Below are 14,449 nucleotides of genomic sequence, written 5' to 3' on the forward strand. Positions count from 1 at the left end.
TTTAAGCTTTACCTTAATTTAAACAGGAAGTGTCCATGTTATTTTGTCTATTCCCATTTCACTGTAAAATAATCCAGAAATGACCTCAAAATGCTGAGACACGGCAGCACAATGCAGAGTGGAGGTCAATGGAGGCTTTCAGTGTGCTCCACGACCATTTTGTTCACTATTGATGAATTATTACAGCACTGTGATGAATGCACAAAATTTAAGATAATTCACATAAGCTGATGCCCTGATAGTGTCAATGAGGCCACTGACCTGAAACCAACTAACGTGACTGTTTGTGAGATACTTCCTTCTTTGGGAAGCTAAGTATATGTAGCTTTGACCATGTCAGTAAAGGCTTTGCTACCCTGCGGTTTGAAGCAGGAGGAGAGGAGGAGGTTACCTCAAAGAGCTGACCTGCCGTTTTGGTTTCCATGTCGACACCTTGCGTACCCGTTTTCATATCTAACTTTGAAGTGAAATTACAGAAATTGACAAGTTATTCATGAGCAACATTGACAGGGAATGAAAACTAAATAAGACACGACACGTATTAACAAAATTCTAATATTTATTCAAAAATATACAATTATCTCAAGTACAATAGCAAAATATTCATGCCTCAAAATTGTGGGAAGCTGAATCATTTTACAGTTTATTCTGGCCATTTCCTTGATCAAACAAGAAAATGTGTACCATTTCTGGCCATTTAGCAAAGGCTCCTCACACAGTTGATATTTTGGTTTCATCCAGCTTCCATTCAACGGTTGTTGTTCAGTCTGTCTCTTGGTTCAGCAGCTGGTGAGAGTAGATGACATCTTCATAGTGGTATTTCTCTGCTATAGCCATGATGGAGTCATTACACCTGATTCTACTCAGGACCTTCAATACTTCAACCACAGCAGACCTAGGGACGGGAGACGGGGACACAAGGTTTGGATTTGTCAAATTGTTGTTCTAAACACACGAGAAACTGCAGAACATCTACATTAATTTCTGGATATAATCATTTTAAATTATTATCTGATGTCACACTTTGCCAGTTGTATCATCTCAAAGGTCGTGAAGCCGGTTTATCAAATGACCACAAAGTCTTTTTTTTTAATAATATGAAAAGTATGAATTTTCATTCAATATGCAATAAAAAATATATATACATATCTATTTGACTGTTAATTGCTGTACTGAATAATAATTTAAGTCAAAATATGAAATACCTGGTGTTTGGATCTTGAGGAGGCTGCTGTTTGCAGATGGTATGAACCGTCTGAACCATGTGGCTCTTGAAATTCTGGAGCTGAGGCAAACACACACTCTCTCCTTTGAACCACGACAGTGGCAGACTTTCTCCTATCTGAAGACAGAGTGTAAGACACACAGATTATAATTTTTTTTTTTTTAAAAAACATCATTACCAAGGTCAAACATGGAGAACACTAATAACACCAATGATACACGTATCCATTTAAATACCTTTTTGCATGCGTAAACAGCATGGCCGGACAGCGTCTGGCTGCACAGGGTGATGATCAGGTATCGGTTCAGCAGCTTGTCCAGCATCAGCTCCTTCAACACAGACTCGGGAAGCAGCAAATCCCACTTACCCATGTTGCCAAGTAGCTAAAAGAAACACAATACAACCCCGATCAACCAACAGCAGCTTGGAACGTGTTTTAAATCTGCCAATGAGGAAAAGCCGAGAGTGATTTCAGCAGTACTTTCACAGCTGTCCAGAACTGCTCATCCCTGAAGCGACGTTGAGGGGACGACATGTCTTCAAGAAACCTGGATCCAAAAACAGACAATGTAAGTAACTCATTACAAAGACCCTAAAACTGCATGACACTTGACCTGATGTATCCGAGTCTATACAGTGTGCTGGAGAAGAAAAACATGACCCTAACTTATCGTAAACAAGGAATATAACTATAGCGGGAAATACATTTTACAGTGTTCTTCACAAGGATGACACGGAGGTGAAGCACAACCTGCTCTCGTCAATAAACATTCAAATTCTCATGTAATATTTAAACTCTAAGACAAAAAAAAAAAAAAAAAACTGACTTTTTGGGGTACAGGGGGATGAAGACATCTTCATCTACAAAGCTCCTCAGCCTGCGGACCACAGCCTCCATGAATGTCTGTAATACACAGATACATGCAGGATATACAATTAATTTGACATTACATTATTATACTGTATCTTGATCGATATTATAGGTTGATACTGCTTTTCATATCATATCTTCATTGGTAGAGATTAGGGATTCTGAAATTCTAAATCTAAAATAGCAGTTTTTAGCATATGAGCATGATGATTTTTGTGTTGACAAAAAGTGTAAGCTTCATGTGTTGGCTGTTACCTTGACTGGTTTAGTCCGCTCTCCTTCAAAAATGGAATAGTCCTCTTTTAGTCTGTGACAGACGTCAGACAGACAGACTGTCTGTTGGTGGGACAGAGGATCCCACACCAGCTCCACATAGGCTACAGACACAAAGACAAGCAGAGTGTGATGCTTCAGTATTTGAGACACCTGTGGTCTAAAACCGCAGAGGGTTTATTTAAAAGGTGGGTGGACAGCGAGTATGATAAACCTAAATTTATACAATACAATATGCGAGTTAAGTTTTACTGTATAACATGGACGACAAACCAACAAGTGAAGACCTACTCTTTCATTTTTGGAAACATTTACTTCCATAACAGCCCTCATCACCCTCTATGTGCTCTTCTACTTTATTTTGAAAGTTAACACGCGGACGAGTGGGGGGAAAAGTCACAGAGTGTGGGTAAGTCTGCGTGTGTCAGAGAGAGCTTGTTACCAGTTATTTTTGGTAGGACGGTCTTTTCTATGATATTAGACAGTGTTTGTCTGTCTGTGTGCTCCAGCTCCTCATGGCCATGTCCGTGACTGAAGGTCTCCACTCCTGTGAACCAAGGGAGGTTTTCAAACTCTCCACCGACATCCTGAAACGCACACAAACATAAGAACTTGGTCACTGTTACCATGACATACATTGTGTAATGGCAGCTGTGTGTATGTGCAATTATCCCTGCGTTCCGAATCGCATACTATTTCTTTTTACTATTAGTAAGAACTACAGCTACCCTTAAAACGTATGTACGGTAGCATGTAGTATGTGTACAATTGGGACATAATACTTCATTATAAAAATGCGTCTTGAACTTTGACCCACTTTGTCATATCTGCCGCGATCAGTAGCGCAACGTTTGTAGTAAAAAGAAAAAGGATGCGAGGCTGCTTCTTCGTCTTCTTCTTTTTCTTCGTCTTCTTCTTCTTTTTCTTCGTCTTCTTCTTCTTTGTCTTCTCCTTTTTTTTCTTCGTCGTCTTCTTCTTTTTCTTCGTCTTCTTCTTCTTTTTCTTCGTCTTCTTCTTTTTCTTCGTCTTCTCCTTTTTTTTCTTCGTCTTCTTCTTCGTCTTCGTCTTCTTCTTCTTCTTCCTTTTGCAGGCAGAACATTAGCTCCACCAACTGTCTCAGCGGCTCAGTCGATGTGACGTATCTTCCGCTGCGCAAAGGATTGTGGGTCAGAACAGCTCGAGTAGCCTGCTGGCCTGCATACTGCAAAACACGACCGGATGTAGTAGGACATCCTGGTACTTTTGCCATCCTACGTTAAACATACTATGTATTGGGACCTACAAAATCTATTTTTGGCATACTAAATATTGTGGTAGTACGGAAATGGGAACACAGGGTATGCCTCTGTGTTTCTGTGTGTGCACATGTTTATGTACCTTTAAAGGGTTCCAGCCCAGCATCTGATGCCTGATGATGGGATTCAGCAACTTGGGCAGACACAGAGAGATGTAGGCATTGTGGTAGGACTCTGAGTAGGATCCTCTCCATTCTTCAAAGCGAGACAGAATCTTTTTAACGCTGCAAAAGTCGTCTTGGACGTCAGAAAACACTGCCTGGGACCCGGACAGGATATCAGCTGGAGTGAGAACATAGAGGGAAGGAAAGAAAGTCAGACAAAGCAGCACAAGACGAACACGATCTGCCTGCACATGAGATTTTTTTTGTTTCCACCACCTGCATTCAATGTTCTGGATCCTACAGCATAAAAAGTGAATGGGAATCAGAAAAGGGAAAGTAGCAGAGGGTAGAGCACGGATGAAACCAGTCTGGCAGAATTTAACTGTGCCACTTTATAAAGTGATGCAGGTGCAATGTTAAAGTAAAGCCAAACAGATTTAATTTCAACTCGCCTATTTTCTTCTGCAGCTGCTCTTCCTCTTCTGCTGAAGGCTGTGTGTCTTCAGGCATATCAACGTCTTCCTCGGTTTTAACACTAGTGCCTTCCTCGCTGCAACATATTGACAAATATACCAATCACAGGAGAGGGGAGTACCTATTTCACGGTGTTTGCACATATCTCTTTTTGTAATAAATGCATAGAATATATCTCACACAACCCATAAAAAAGTAATACACCAAAAAAGGACATTTTATCTTGAAAGGTATTTTTATTACACTCACCGCTGAGTTTCTGTTCCATTGGCTGAGCTTCCACTCTGCCCATCTGTGATATCTACAAGTGATATCCAGTTAATATAAATGTTCCACCCAGAAATTGTTGCCCGAGAAATACGGTACAGTTCGTTTGATCACACATGGACACACTGGTGTTACTCACAGCTGAGCTGCTGCAGGCGGTCAGCCTGCTCGGTTATCTTCTCTCGTCTCTGAGACAACAGCGCCTCCATCTGGTCCGACAGCAGAGAGTGCACCTCCAGCTCCAATGAGTTGACCTCAACAACCTGCAGTCAACAAAATGATTGTCAGTGGCACAAATTATCCTGGATTATTTAGACTGATATTGAGATCAATGTTTAGAAGTTTAAAGAACTGTGATGATGATATGCTGACTGATAGTAATATTTTTTTCAAACATAAACAATGATTCTTGATACCACTTGCTGTGTGACCAAGATACGTTTAGTAAGGGACAAGTGATTATTGAAAAATAAACTTTTCAGTGTTCTTGGATTGATAAACTATGTAATGTTGCCACTGTCTAAATTACCAAAAGTGCCAAGTCTTACCAAAGTGACAGAGGAATCTCCTTGTTTCTTACCTAGTGTTATCAAAACGGTTCATCCAGTATGTTAGACAGCACTGTCTGAATATGGAGGCCTTTGAAAAAGCAATAAAACTATGTCTGTTTTGTAACGTGTGTTAATATCGTTAGACACGTGGTAAAAATGAAATTTGGCCACAACTTACTGTGCAACCTTCTCTCACAGACAATCACCTCTAAGATGCTGTCATCTTCTTTAAGGTTGTATTATATTACCCTTACTGCTTCTTTGACATATTAGGATGAACTGAAAAGATTTATTAAATTATGACCTTCTCCTGCAGACACTCCACCAGGTTGTGGACATAGAGGGTCATGGTCCTGTAAAACTTCAGCTGGCTCTCCGAGGAACTTTCTTCCAGCATCTCAAAGGAGGCTTTAGCGTTCTCAGCATCTCCCGCCATCCTCCTCAGCTCTGCCTGTCGAGCTCTGTGCACCTCCTTCAAGGAGTCCAGTCTAAAGAGAACAAAAAAATAAACAGAAAATGGTGTGACGTGTGAGGTTTTGTAAACCGTGTTTGACTCAAACACATAAACTGCTTGGCAACATGGAGCAATAAAAAGAGGGGTTTGGGTGTTATGAGTATGAACATGAATGCGCGTATATTCTTGACCTTCGGAAAAAGTTTAGGAACTATTACTATGACTGAATAAGTTCAACATTTGATCAAAACCTATATCACTAATATTTCAAATGGTCAAGTTGTGGTGCTAAGAGTAAATACTGCTAGGAGACACTGACCTTCCAGTGATCCTTCTTTTGACCATTGAGACGGTGATGGGAGGAAAGGTCTTTGGGATTCTGTTTTTTTGTCTGCGTCTGTGTCGCCTGCTGCTGCTGCTGCTGTAGCTGCTGGACTCGCTGCCAGATGGGCTCTGAGGAGAAGAAAATAAGCAGATAAAAGGATGTCAAAACTGCAGAGCAGAGGGGAGTAGCTACGCTGATGAAAGACTTAAATCTTCAGAGAAATAAACTATTCTGCGATACTAGAAAGCCCAACTTTACACAAGAGAAGAGAGCGATACTGCAAGAACAACTGGAAAAATATACCACACAAGACAGGAAAACGTATAGTAAAAGCATTAAGAAAAATACTGCAGAGATTAATCAGAGGGGAAAAAGGGGAAAATTAAACACAAGATGTTTAATGGAGTTTCCTACCTGCTCCCCGGGTCGTCTCTTGACTCCCTTCCCAATTTGTGTTTCCTCCCAAAGTTCCTGCTCTTCCCCGTCCGTCCCCGACAGACTGCCATCACTTCCTCCTGGATTACACAACCATATACAAATATAGAAAACTTCCCTTTTCCAATGTGGTACATTGCGGCAGTAATAAGGCAGGCCTATTGTGAAGTAATTTGTACCACAACATACACACGCCCCATTTCATCTCAGTTTATGTAGCTTTAATCATTCTTTTCATTCTTCACTGTCTGACAGTATCAGCTTGTTCTAACTCCCCTAATTTATAGGATACTTTCACTGAGAGAAACACTCAAATACAAGTCTTTATGGAGTGCCATCTTTTTCCTATTTTGGCACTTCCATATCATTTTCTTTTTTGGATTCAACCTAAGAGGTTTTTTATGAACATGGCAACAAATGGAAATCTAGATGTCTAATGCATCATATAAATTTCACCAACATTCAGCTTGATGTCTTTGGAAACTTTGGGATCTGCAATGTATTTTAAACACCGTCTCTCATTTTCCTCTGCCTCTCCTCATCCTCACATTTTTCTTCTTCTTTCCCCCCTTCCATTACCGGCCTCTCTCTTTTTGTACCCTCCTATCTGTCCTTTCTCCCCCCCCCCTTTCATACCAAGCTTCTCAGCAATCCTTTCCCTGATGCTCTTCATCCGTGGAGCGAACTCGATCCTTCTCTCATGATCATCTGGCTCGAGGTCATCATCATCATCAACCCTGTCATCTTCATCATCCCTGCTGTAGTGATCTGGGGTGCTGCCAGCCGAGCTGTGACCTTCTCTTCCCAGGGATATGTACTCCTTCTGGGCTCGTGTGGCACGTCGCCGTCTCCTGGCTGCCTTGATCTCCTCAGCACTGGGAATGACTACTGTCGGCCAAAAACAAAAATAAATCCAGACACGTAAATGCAGAAACATGTATGGAAATAAACACACAGCCAATAGGCACTGTGCATTTTGCCCACATGAGCAATGTGTGTGCTTCCCAAAACCTTGAGCGAGCACCAGCCAAGGATTTAAAACGAGAGCTCTTCTCTTTGACACAAACATACCTGGTTTAGTAGCAGAGCGGCTAGAGTCCGAGACTGAGCTACCTGAGGGAGACCTGGCACCACCTTCATCACTGTCGTTGTCATCATCATTACCATTCTCTTCTTCATCATCATCGTCGTCTTCATCATCATCATCATCATCTTCTTCATCATCATCATCATCATCATCATCATCATGGTGCTGAGAATGTGGTGAAGCCTGACCACTATAATCTTTGCTGGGAGAACTCGATGACTGGGCACTTCCACGGTTGAAGAGAGTACAAGATGTGTCTAAACAAAGAAAGCATGATGATGTCGACCAACATAATCACATTACTCTCAAGATACCTGATGAAAATCTCTACTTTTGTTTTATTTTCCATACTTTAGGGACCAGGTCATGTTTTTTTTGGCTGACACTTTAAAAAACTAATTTTCCCTATACTACCCTCTTTGTTTTATTCTATGCGTAATAATGCTTTTTCTACCATTCCATTAACCCATAAATACACACGTCAAATAAGACAACATCGAATTGTATTTTCTAATCACAATTCAGAACTCAGCTCCCTGTTTATTAGGTAAACTCAAAGTTGTTCCACTATGCATCAGAAAAATCAAAGAATATATCTCAATACAATCCTGGTTTCATTTTGATGAGCATAAGATTTAACACATGACTGTTGCTTTATAATGCATTTGTCTGACTGAATGTACCAGTTACATTACCAGTGGATACAGTCATACATTAGTTACTGTCGTTACTCTGGACCAATGGGGATGCATTTCTGTGTGTGTGTGTGTAGATATTGTGCTTGCCCAGTGAGCCTGGCTTCGCTCACACAATACACATGCAAAGTGAAGTGAGTGTACATGTACTGTACCAGATCTGTACCTGAAGGACTCTAATATGTTGCAGTCATGGACCCACCTGTGCTGTGGCCCGTCTTGGCAGGTGGAGCCTCCTTCTTCCTAACTTGGAACAGCACTGCTTTATCAGAGGACTTCTTCAATTTAAACGTTGATTCCTCAACTATATGAGAAAATGAAGAAACCAGAGATCCCTGCGGTTACAGTGAGCCCACTGCGTTGTTATGTACATGTTGTGGTCTGTCACCTCGAAGTTCAATGCAGTACCAGTGGTCTGTGGGGCAGCTGACATATAATAGAGACAATAACTGCCGATAAAATCATAACCACTCTAATCTGTTACAATTATTGTAACTGTATATTTGATGTTAAAGGGTCTTCTGCACAAACTATTTTCCCTGCAGACATATAAAGGCAAATCAACATTTCTTAAACGTTGGTCAAACGTTTGTGACCAGATGTGAACATTTTCTTCAAAGCACCATATTAACACTTCGGTACCTTTATCATCAGAGAAACTAAGGATGGAGTTGGTTTTCTTCTTAACCCCCTCTTTGTCTGTTTTCCTCTCTTCTGTCACTTCCGACGTCTCCCCGTCTTCCCCGTCGCTGCTATCCGACTTCGGAGGCGTCGCTTCCCGCTTGGAGCTACAAGAGATCCCGCGGCCCTGTGCCACTTTGAAGGGCGTATTTACCCCCGCTGTGGCGGCCTTCTCGTTTTGCTGCCCTTCTCCACTATTCTTCTGCTGGTCCTCATCGTCACTGGAGCTGTGTTTTCTCTGCCGAAAATTTCTCCGGGGCTTCTTGTTGAACATTTCGCTCCACTTCTGCTGAAGGAGGCAGCAACGGGGTGTAACGTAAAGTGCAACGTGTCGCGTCCGAAATACGTCGCAAAGCAGCCGCAATGCACCATGGGCAATGTAGTCAGCATGTGTGAGCTAACCAAACAGTAGCCCTATAGAATAAAACTTTTCTAATGTACACTGTGAGTACAATATTTTCACATATGGTAGTTAACTGTAATGTAAGTCCTACTTTTTACAAATGAAAAATATTTTAATTAATTTTTTTACATTATTAATGACTACTCGTGGTGTTGTTTGGTCTTATATTCCTTTTAACGTCTTTTAATTTTTGTATTTAATATGTTTTGTATTGCTTTTTTTTTTTGATGGCCTGATTTCTTTTAATTTGGCTTTAACTGTGTCTAAAGTTGTACTGCACATTGGTCACTGTATGTCGTGTTTAAATGTGCTCCACAAATACACTGAGGACTTACTGTTTATTAGTTAGGCTTTGTTTCTCAGAAGCACCTGTTCTACTAAGACGCTCTAGTATTCATGAGAAATAAATAATGCATGGTTTTAGTTTTAGGAGCTTATCTGTGCTGAAAAATGTGAGGAAACACTCATGATAGTTGAATATAAATATCTGCCAATGTAACATTAGCATGTGGTTAACTGTAGTCAAAACAGGAGTTCACACGGGAGGAAAACAGAGTGTATTTACTGTGTTTCCTTCTCTGTTATCTACTCCTCATCAGATGTTGTGTCCTTCTCCATCTGTTCAACTTGTCCTCCTGTCTGTCTCTCTCTCCTCCCACTCGGTCGGACGTGAACAGTCCCGGATCACTCGTCGTCAGCCATGTTGTTGGTGTGACACGCCGAGCTGTCAGCAACAGGTTTCTCTCTTGTCTCCGAGCCGTAAACTCAACATTTCTCCAATAACCGCAGCTCTCCTCGGACACTAAACATTTACCGTGCGTCTGGGGAACCGTGCAGGAGCGGCGGGGGATCCTCTCAGGCCTCTCGGAGAGCTCGGAAGTTGGTGTTTCTTGATCGTGGTTGAGAGAGGTAGGCAAGCGAAACTGCTTACCTAAGCAGTGCAAGTTTGATGTTGTTGAAGTTACTGCTTCTGCAGGCTGTCTTTTCAGCTTTAACTTTTGTTTGTACTTCAGTTTCACTGCTTATGTTTGTGAAAGTGTCTTCTTTGATCCGTAAACGTAAAAGAAAAAGTCCTATGTTTTTGAAGGGTGATGCTTCTCTGCTGATATCAAAACAACCTGGACTCGGAGTTTGGTTTAGCCAGCGAAGTCATCAATACATGTTAGGTTCATGGGCACACAGATGCTGGCTGTTTATTAGTACTTCAGTGTGGCGAGCTGGGACGTTTTGTAGAGGCAGTTTTGCAGGAAAAGTCTCCTAAATTCCTCTCGGTCCAAACTAGTTGAGCAGGTTTCAGGCAGGTCTCAGTGGCTGGTGACAAGTGATCAGGGAATGTAACTATCAGTCTATCGAGAGACAGGCAACTAGGAGGTAGTCTGAGATTGTGAATTAAAAAAAAAAACAACATCTCAACAGAGCCGCATAGTTGTGTCTTTTGTGTGAAGTTTGGGCCTAATGTGGGCTTCCCCATGGTGGGTCTCCGTCATCCAAAGGGGCACAATCAGAGCCAGCAGCAGATGAGCATCACTTCCAGCTCCACTCAAAGTTACAGTCAACAAACACAGATGTTTTGAAGGAACTCTCAATATTTATATTTTTTGCCCATAATCGACATATAATTACGGACAGGATAGTTCCAGCTTTCTTACCTCATGTATACAGTAGGGCTGCAAATGACTGATTGTTTCCATTATTGATTAATTGATCAGCTGTTTGGTCTGTAAAGTGCCACAAAATGGTGAAAAATGTTGACCATTTTTTTTTCCAAAGCCGGAGGAGAAGCATCAAATGTCTTGTTTTGTCCCAAGCAACAGTCCAAAACCAAAATATTCTATTCTAGTCTATTATCACCGAGGACTAAACAAACCAGAAAATATTCTCATTTAAGGAGCAGAAATCAGAGAATTAATACATTTTCATTTTACTCAAAATGATCCAAAAACATGCACCTCAGGTTAATTTGTGGTTCTAGAAATGTCCCTCAGGTGTGAATGAGCGCGTGAATGGTCTTTGTTTCTGTCTGTCTCTGTGTGGCCCTGTGATGGACTGGTGACCTGTCCAGGGTGGACCCTGCCTTCGTGAGCTGGGATAGCCCCCCCTCTGTGACCCTGTTCAGGATAAAGCGGGTAAAGATAATGGATGGACTCAAAATGATAAATTGATTATCAAAGTAGCTGGCCATTAATTTTCTGTTGGTGAGTGTATCGATTTATTGGCTAATCATTGAAGCTGTAGTATAAAGTAATACTGTAATGGTGAAGTTTAGTGCTGATACCTACGAAACGCAAATCTATTAACGCGCGTCCTTTTTTGTTGTTCTTTTGTTTTGTCCTATGCTCCAGTTAAGCACAGCACAACAAAATGAACATCATCAGCATTATCAATTGCACTGGCGATGTCCACTCCATTGCAAATTCTATGGTTAAGCAGTTTTTGACTTCCACTGATAAGTTGACTGCAATGGTGCACCTCAACAGGGAAGCAAGGTTGTTTAGTCTTTTCTGTACTCTTGTCACCATAGAGAAATCATATTTGAGACTTTCCTTGGAAATAAAGCAAGGGAGGGAGACGCAGAGAGAGAATGGATGTTTCAGCACAGTGGGTGGATTATTGCCTCTACAGTAATAGTTCAGGACATTGATTCAACAGATGCAAGGTTTAATCAGCCTCATTAGCCCTCCACTTTTATATCTTCTTCATTAAAACGTCAGCTAGGATGACAGTGATTAAACGTATGCATATCAGTGTAGTTTCTCCAGTCCTGTCATATTCTGATAGATGGACAAATCAGGGTGGGTCAAAGCAGACTTAAGGAGGGAGAGGCATGACTTATGTCTTAAGAAAACAAATCCGAGCACAGCAAAAAGAATTAATCAAACCCAATGAAACACTCCACATGTGCTTTGCAACACCGTGTGAATGTGTGACCACTGCTTGCGGACGGGGTGTTTATTGCAGAGGGCTAAAATAGCACTTTATTAAAGCCCCCTGAATAGTTATCTCTGCGGTGGGAAGGAGTCAGAAAAACAGAACAAAGTAATAACGCCAGGAGAGAGTAGAAGGAGTGATAAAGGAGATGGGGAGCCAAAGGAGCATGGGTAATTTTACAGTATACAAAGACAAACACAGAGAGGGAGAAAGAGAGTCATTGGGCAGAAACAGAATTGTGCATGGAGTTGATGTCATTGGTGTGAGGTCAGCGAGCGAGGCGGCTGAAAATCAATCATTTCTTAGAACAGCAGCCAGCTAGGCAGTGCTTGTTTCTGAACAGAGTGGTGATGAGGCCAAAAGCACAAAACTGTAGTGGTTTATAGTATTAAGGGCAAAGGGAGAGAGAGATGGAAAGAAGGACTGTCCAAAAGACAGTTGGGGAATAAGGAAATAGCGACATTTAGACAGGAGAAAATGTTTCTTTCCTCAGTCTCATCCATCGCTGTCTAGTAGTCTACTTTGTCAGGTTCTTTATTTCCTCTTGTCAGTGTAAAATAGATTGTAATGGCTGCAAGGTTGCAGTACAAAAAAAAAAGTGCACACTAAACAGAGCTTAAGGGATAAATGGACATAGACAGATGCACTCAGTGAGAGAAAGAGAGGAAAGCCCACAGGGTTCAAAGCTGCTAGTGAAGCCGATAAGGTTAAGGGACGGCCAAGCTATTTATCCAACAGTTTTCAGTGTTGTATGTACTAACTGAGAGACGGACATGTTCTGGTATTTCAACTGGGTCCAAAGCAGAACTGAAGCAGGTGAGGTCTGACTGACAAAGCCTTAATGAAAAGACATACATCTCACTCAGGAAGTGGAGTATTTAATATACCACAACACGCCAGTCAGGCATAAATCCAGCATTGAGTAGTTCATATTGACCTTAAAATATAGTTCAGTGCTGTTATTTTTAGTCCAAAGAAAATGTGCAACCTAAGGAAGCTCGCAAATGTAGTTTGCAATGTAGGGTGCATGATTGCTCTGAAAATAAGATGTAGAGTTTACAGAAATGAGGGAAACGTCTTGATTTTGAGAATGATCTCATACAGGCGGCACACTGTTGAATACACACAAACTGGGCTAAGTGTTCTTTACATGCCTCTCTTTGTGGATTGCAGACTGTGGACTACCTGTCTGACTGTGTGCAATAACCCCAGCAGCTGGTCAAATAATCTTGTCATCAGCCCGGTGCAGCTCTACTATCAGGCCTCATTTACAGATGGTATTAAGATGTCATCTGTATCCATATCTAGATATCTGGTACAGTGATGCAAAAATGATTATTATATATTGTGCCCGGCATGCAGACAATTAAAACTGGCCTAATAGCTCCCAATATCAGGTGTTTATGAGGCATTGTTAAGTAAACTCTAAAGAGCACACCGGTCTGGATACATACACAAAAATGTTTAAAATGTCTAGGTTTCATTTGAATTATGATATTTCTTCAGAGTTCAGTTGTGATCTAGTGTGATGGACGTTATTGTTACGGTCTGTTTAAGTGTTGACGGCTGTTAGTAAGTATGCACCCTGTATACCTGCATGTTTCACCACCTCTGCATGACTGTGTAAGAGCTGTTTCATAAACTACAGGTTGGGACCCAGTGTGAGTCATTTGTCTATTTACGCACTGAACCATGACAACAGTAATGGCACTGCTGCATAATGTGTGGGCACCAGAATTGGCTTGCACATAATCAGCATGGGAAGAGACCTTGGAAAGTAGGAAAACACTGTGCTACTGCTACCTCAGTTTTACTCTGTCCACGGATTATCAGTCTCTATCCATTGGTTTCTACTGTGGTTACATAAAACAAAAATCATTCACTATATTCATTGTTTTTTTTTTAACAGAAACTAAAAAAATTGATCTTGTCCATCCACATATTGTAAAACAAATGCAGCGCCATTCACTAGTGCAGCTAGAAATGGAAGAAAGTAAAAGTATCAGTCATGGCCACTTCAGCAGCATGAGGTCTTGAACACAAGCCTTCCCGTCCCGACTCATTACAAGGACCCAGTGTCCAGACTCTACTCTGTTCAAAGGTTCTTCTGAGGTTATGAAAATTACCCAGCACATTTGACAGTGATGCAAAACATAATGTAAAAAATTATCACTTTGTGTTTTGTGCAAATGTGTTACTTATGCTTCCATCTCCTTAACGATGAATGAATGCCACCTCCCTGTAGTTTAGTGTCTGTTTTCCAGCCTTATTTTTGTTGTTTTTAAAAGGTCCTGCATCACAGGTGAGGTACAGATGAAGTTAGTTTTCAGTGTAAGTGGGGTTCCGGTAGCCGTCCATCACCCTGATTCTACCGCAGTGAG

General features: G+C 41.3%; 2 protein-coding genes across 3 annotated transcripts in view; one reads left to right on the forward strand and one right to left on the reverse strand.

Annotated features, from left to right (window-relative positions):
• Positions 1-541: 541 nt before the first annotated feature.
• On the reverse strand, positions 542-9,053 carry gcfc2 (GC-rich sequence DNA-binding factor 2). 2 transcript variants are annotated; one of them, XM_069174545.1, is made up of 18 exons: positions 8,699-9,053; positions 8,259-8,360; positions 7,346-7,618; positions 6,911-7,159; positions 6,254-6,354; positions 5,834-5,967; positions 5,365-5,548; positions 4,649-4,772; positions 4,492-4,543; positions 4,221-4,318; positions 3,747-3,946; positions 2,812-2,956; positions 2,352-2,473; positions 2,053-2,129; positions 1,707-1,773; positions 1,462-1,608; positions 1,206-1,342; positions 542-895 (listed from the first exon to the last, which is right to left on the reverse strand). In XM_069174545.1, exons 1-18 carry the CDS (start codon positions 9,009-9,011, stop codon positions 763-765), a joined length of 2,658 nt encoding a protein of 885 aa, XP_069030646.1. In that variant the 5' UTR covers positions 9,012-9,053; the 3' UTR covers positions 542-762. The 2 variants fall into 2 exon arrangements, with proteins under 2 accessions (XP_069030646.1, XP_069030645.1); XM_069174544.1 differs by having other exon boundaries at positions 6,911-7,162.
• Positions 9,054-9,832: 779 nt separating this feature from the next.
• The window catches only part of itsn2b (intersectin 2b), a 33,134-nt gene continuing 28,517 nt past the window's right edge, over positions 9,833-14,449 (forward strand). Inside the window, exon 1 of the mRNA XM_069173382.1 lies at positions 9,833-10,049. The gene's annotated coding sequence lies outside the window, so the exon portion shown is untranslated. The remainder of the gene's footprint in view (positions 10,050-14,449) is intronic.

This window comes from Embiotoca jacksoni, unplaced genomic scaffold (assembly GCF_022577435.1).
Source record: "Embiotoca jacksoni isolate LCO1_2020_lvr unplaced genomic scaffold, fEmbJac1.0.p SCAF_6, whole genome shotgun sequence".
In the NCBI taxonomy this organism is placed as follows: Eukaryota; Metazoa; Chordata; class Actinopteri; family Embiotocidae; genus Embiotoca; species Embiotoca jacksoni.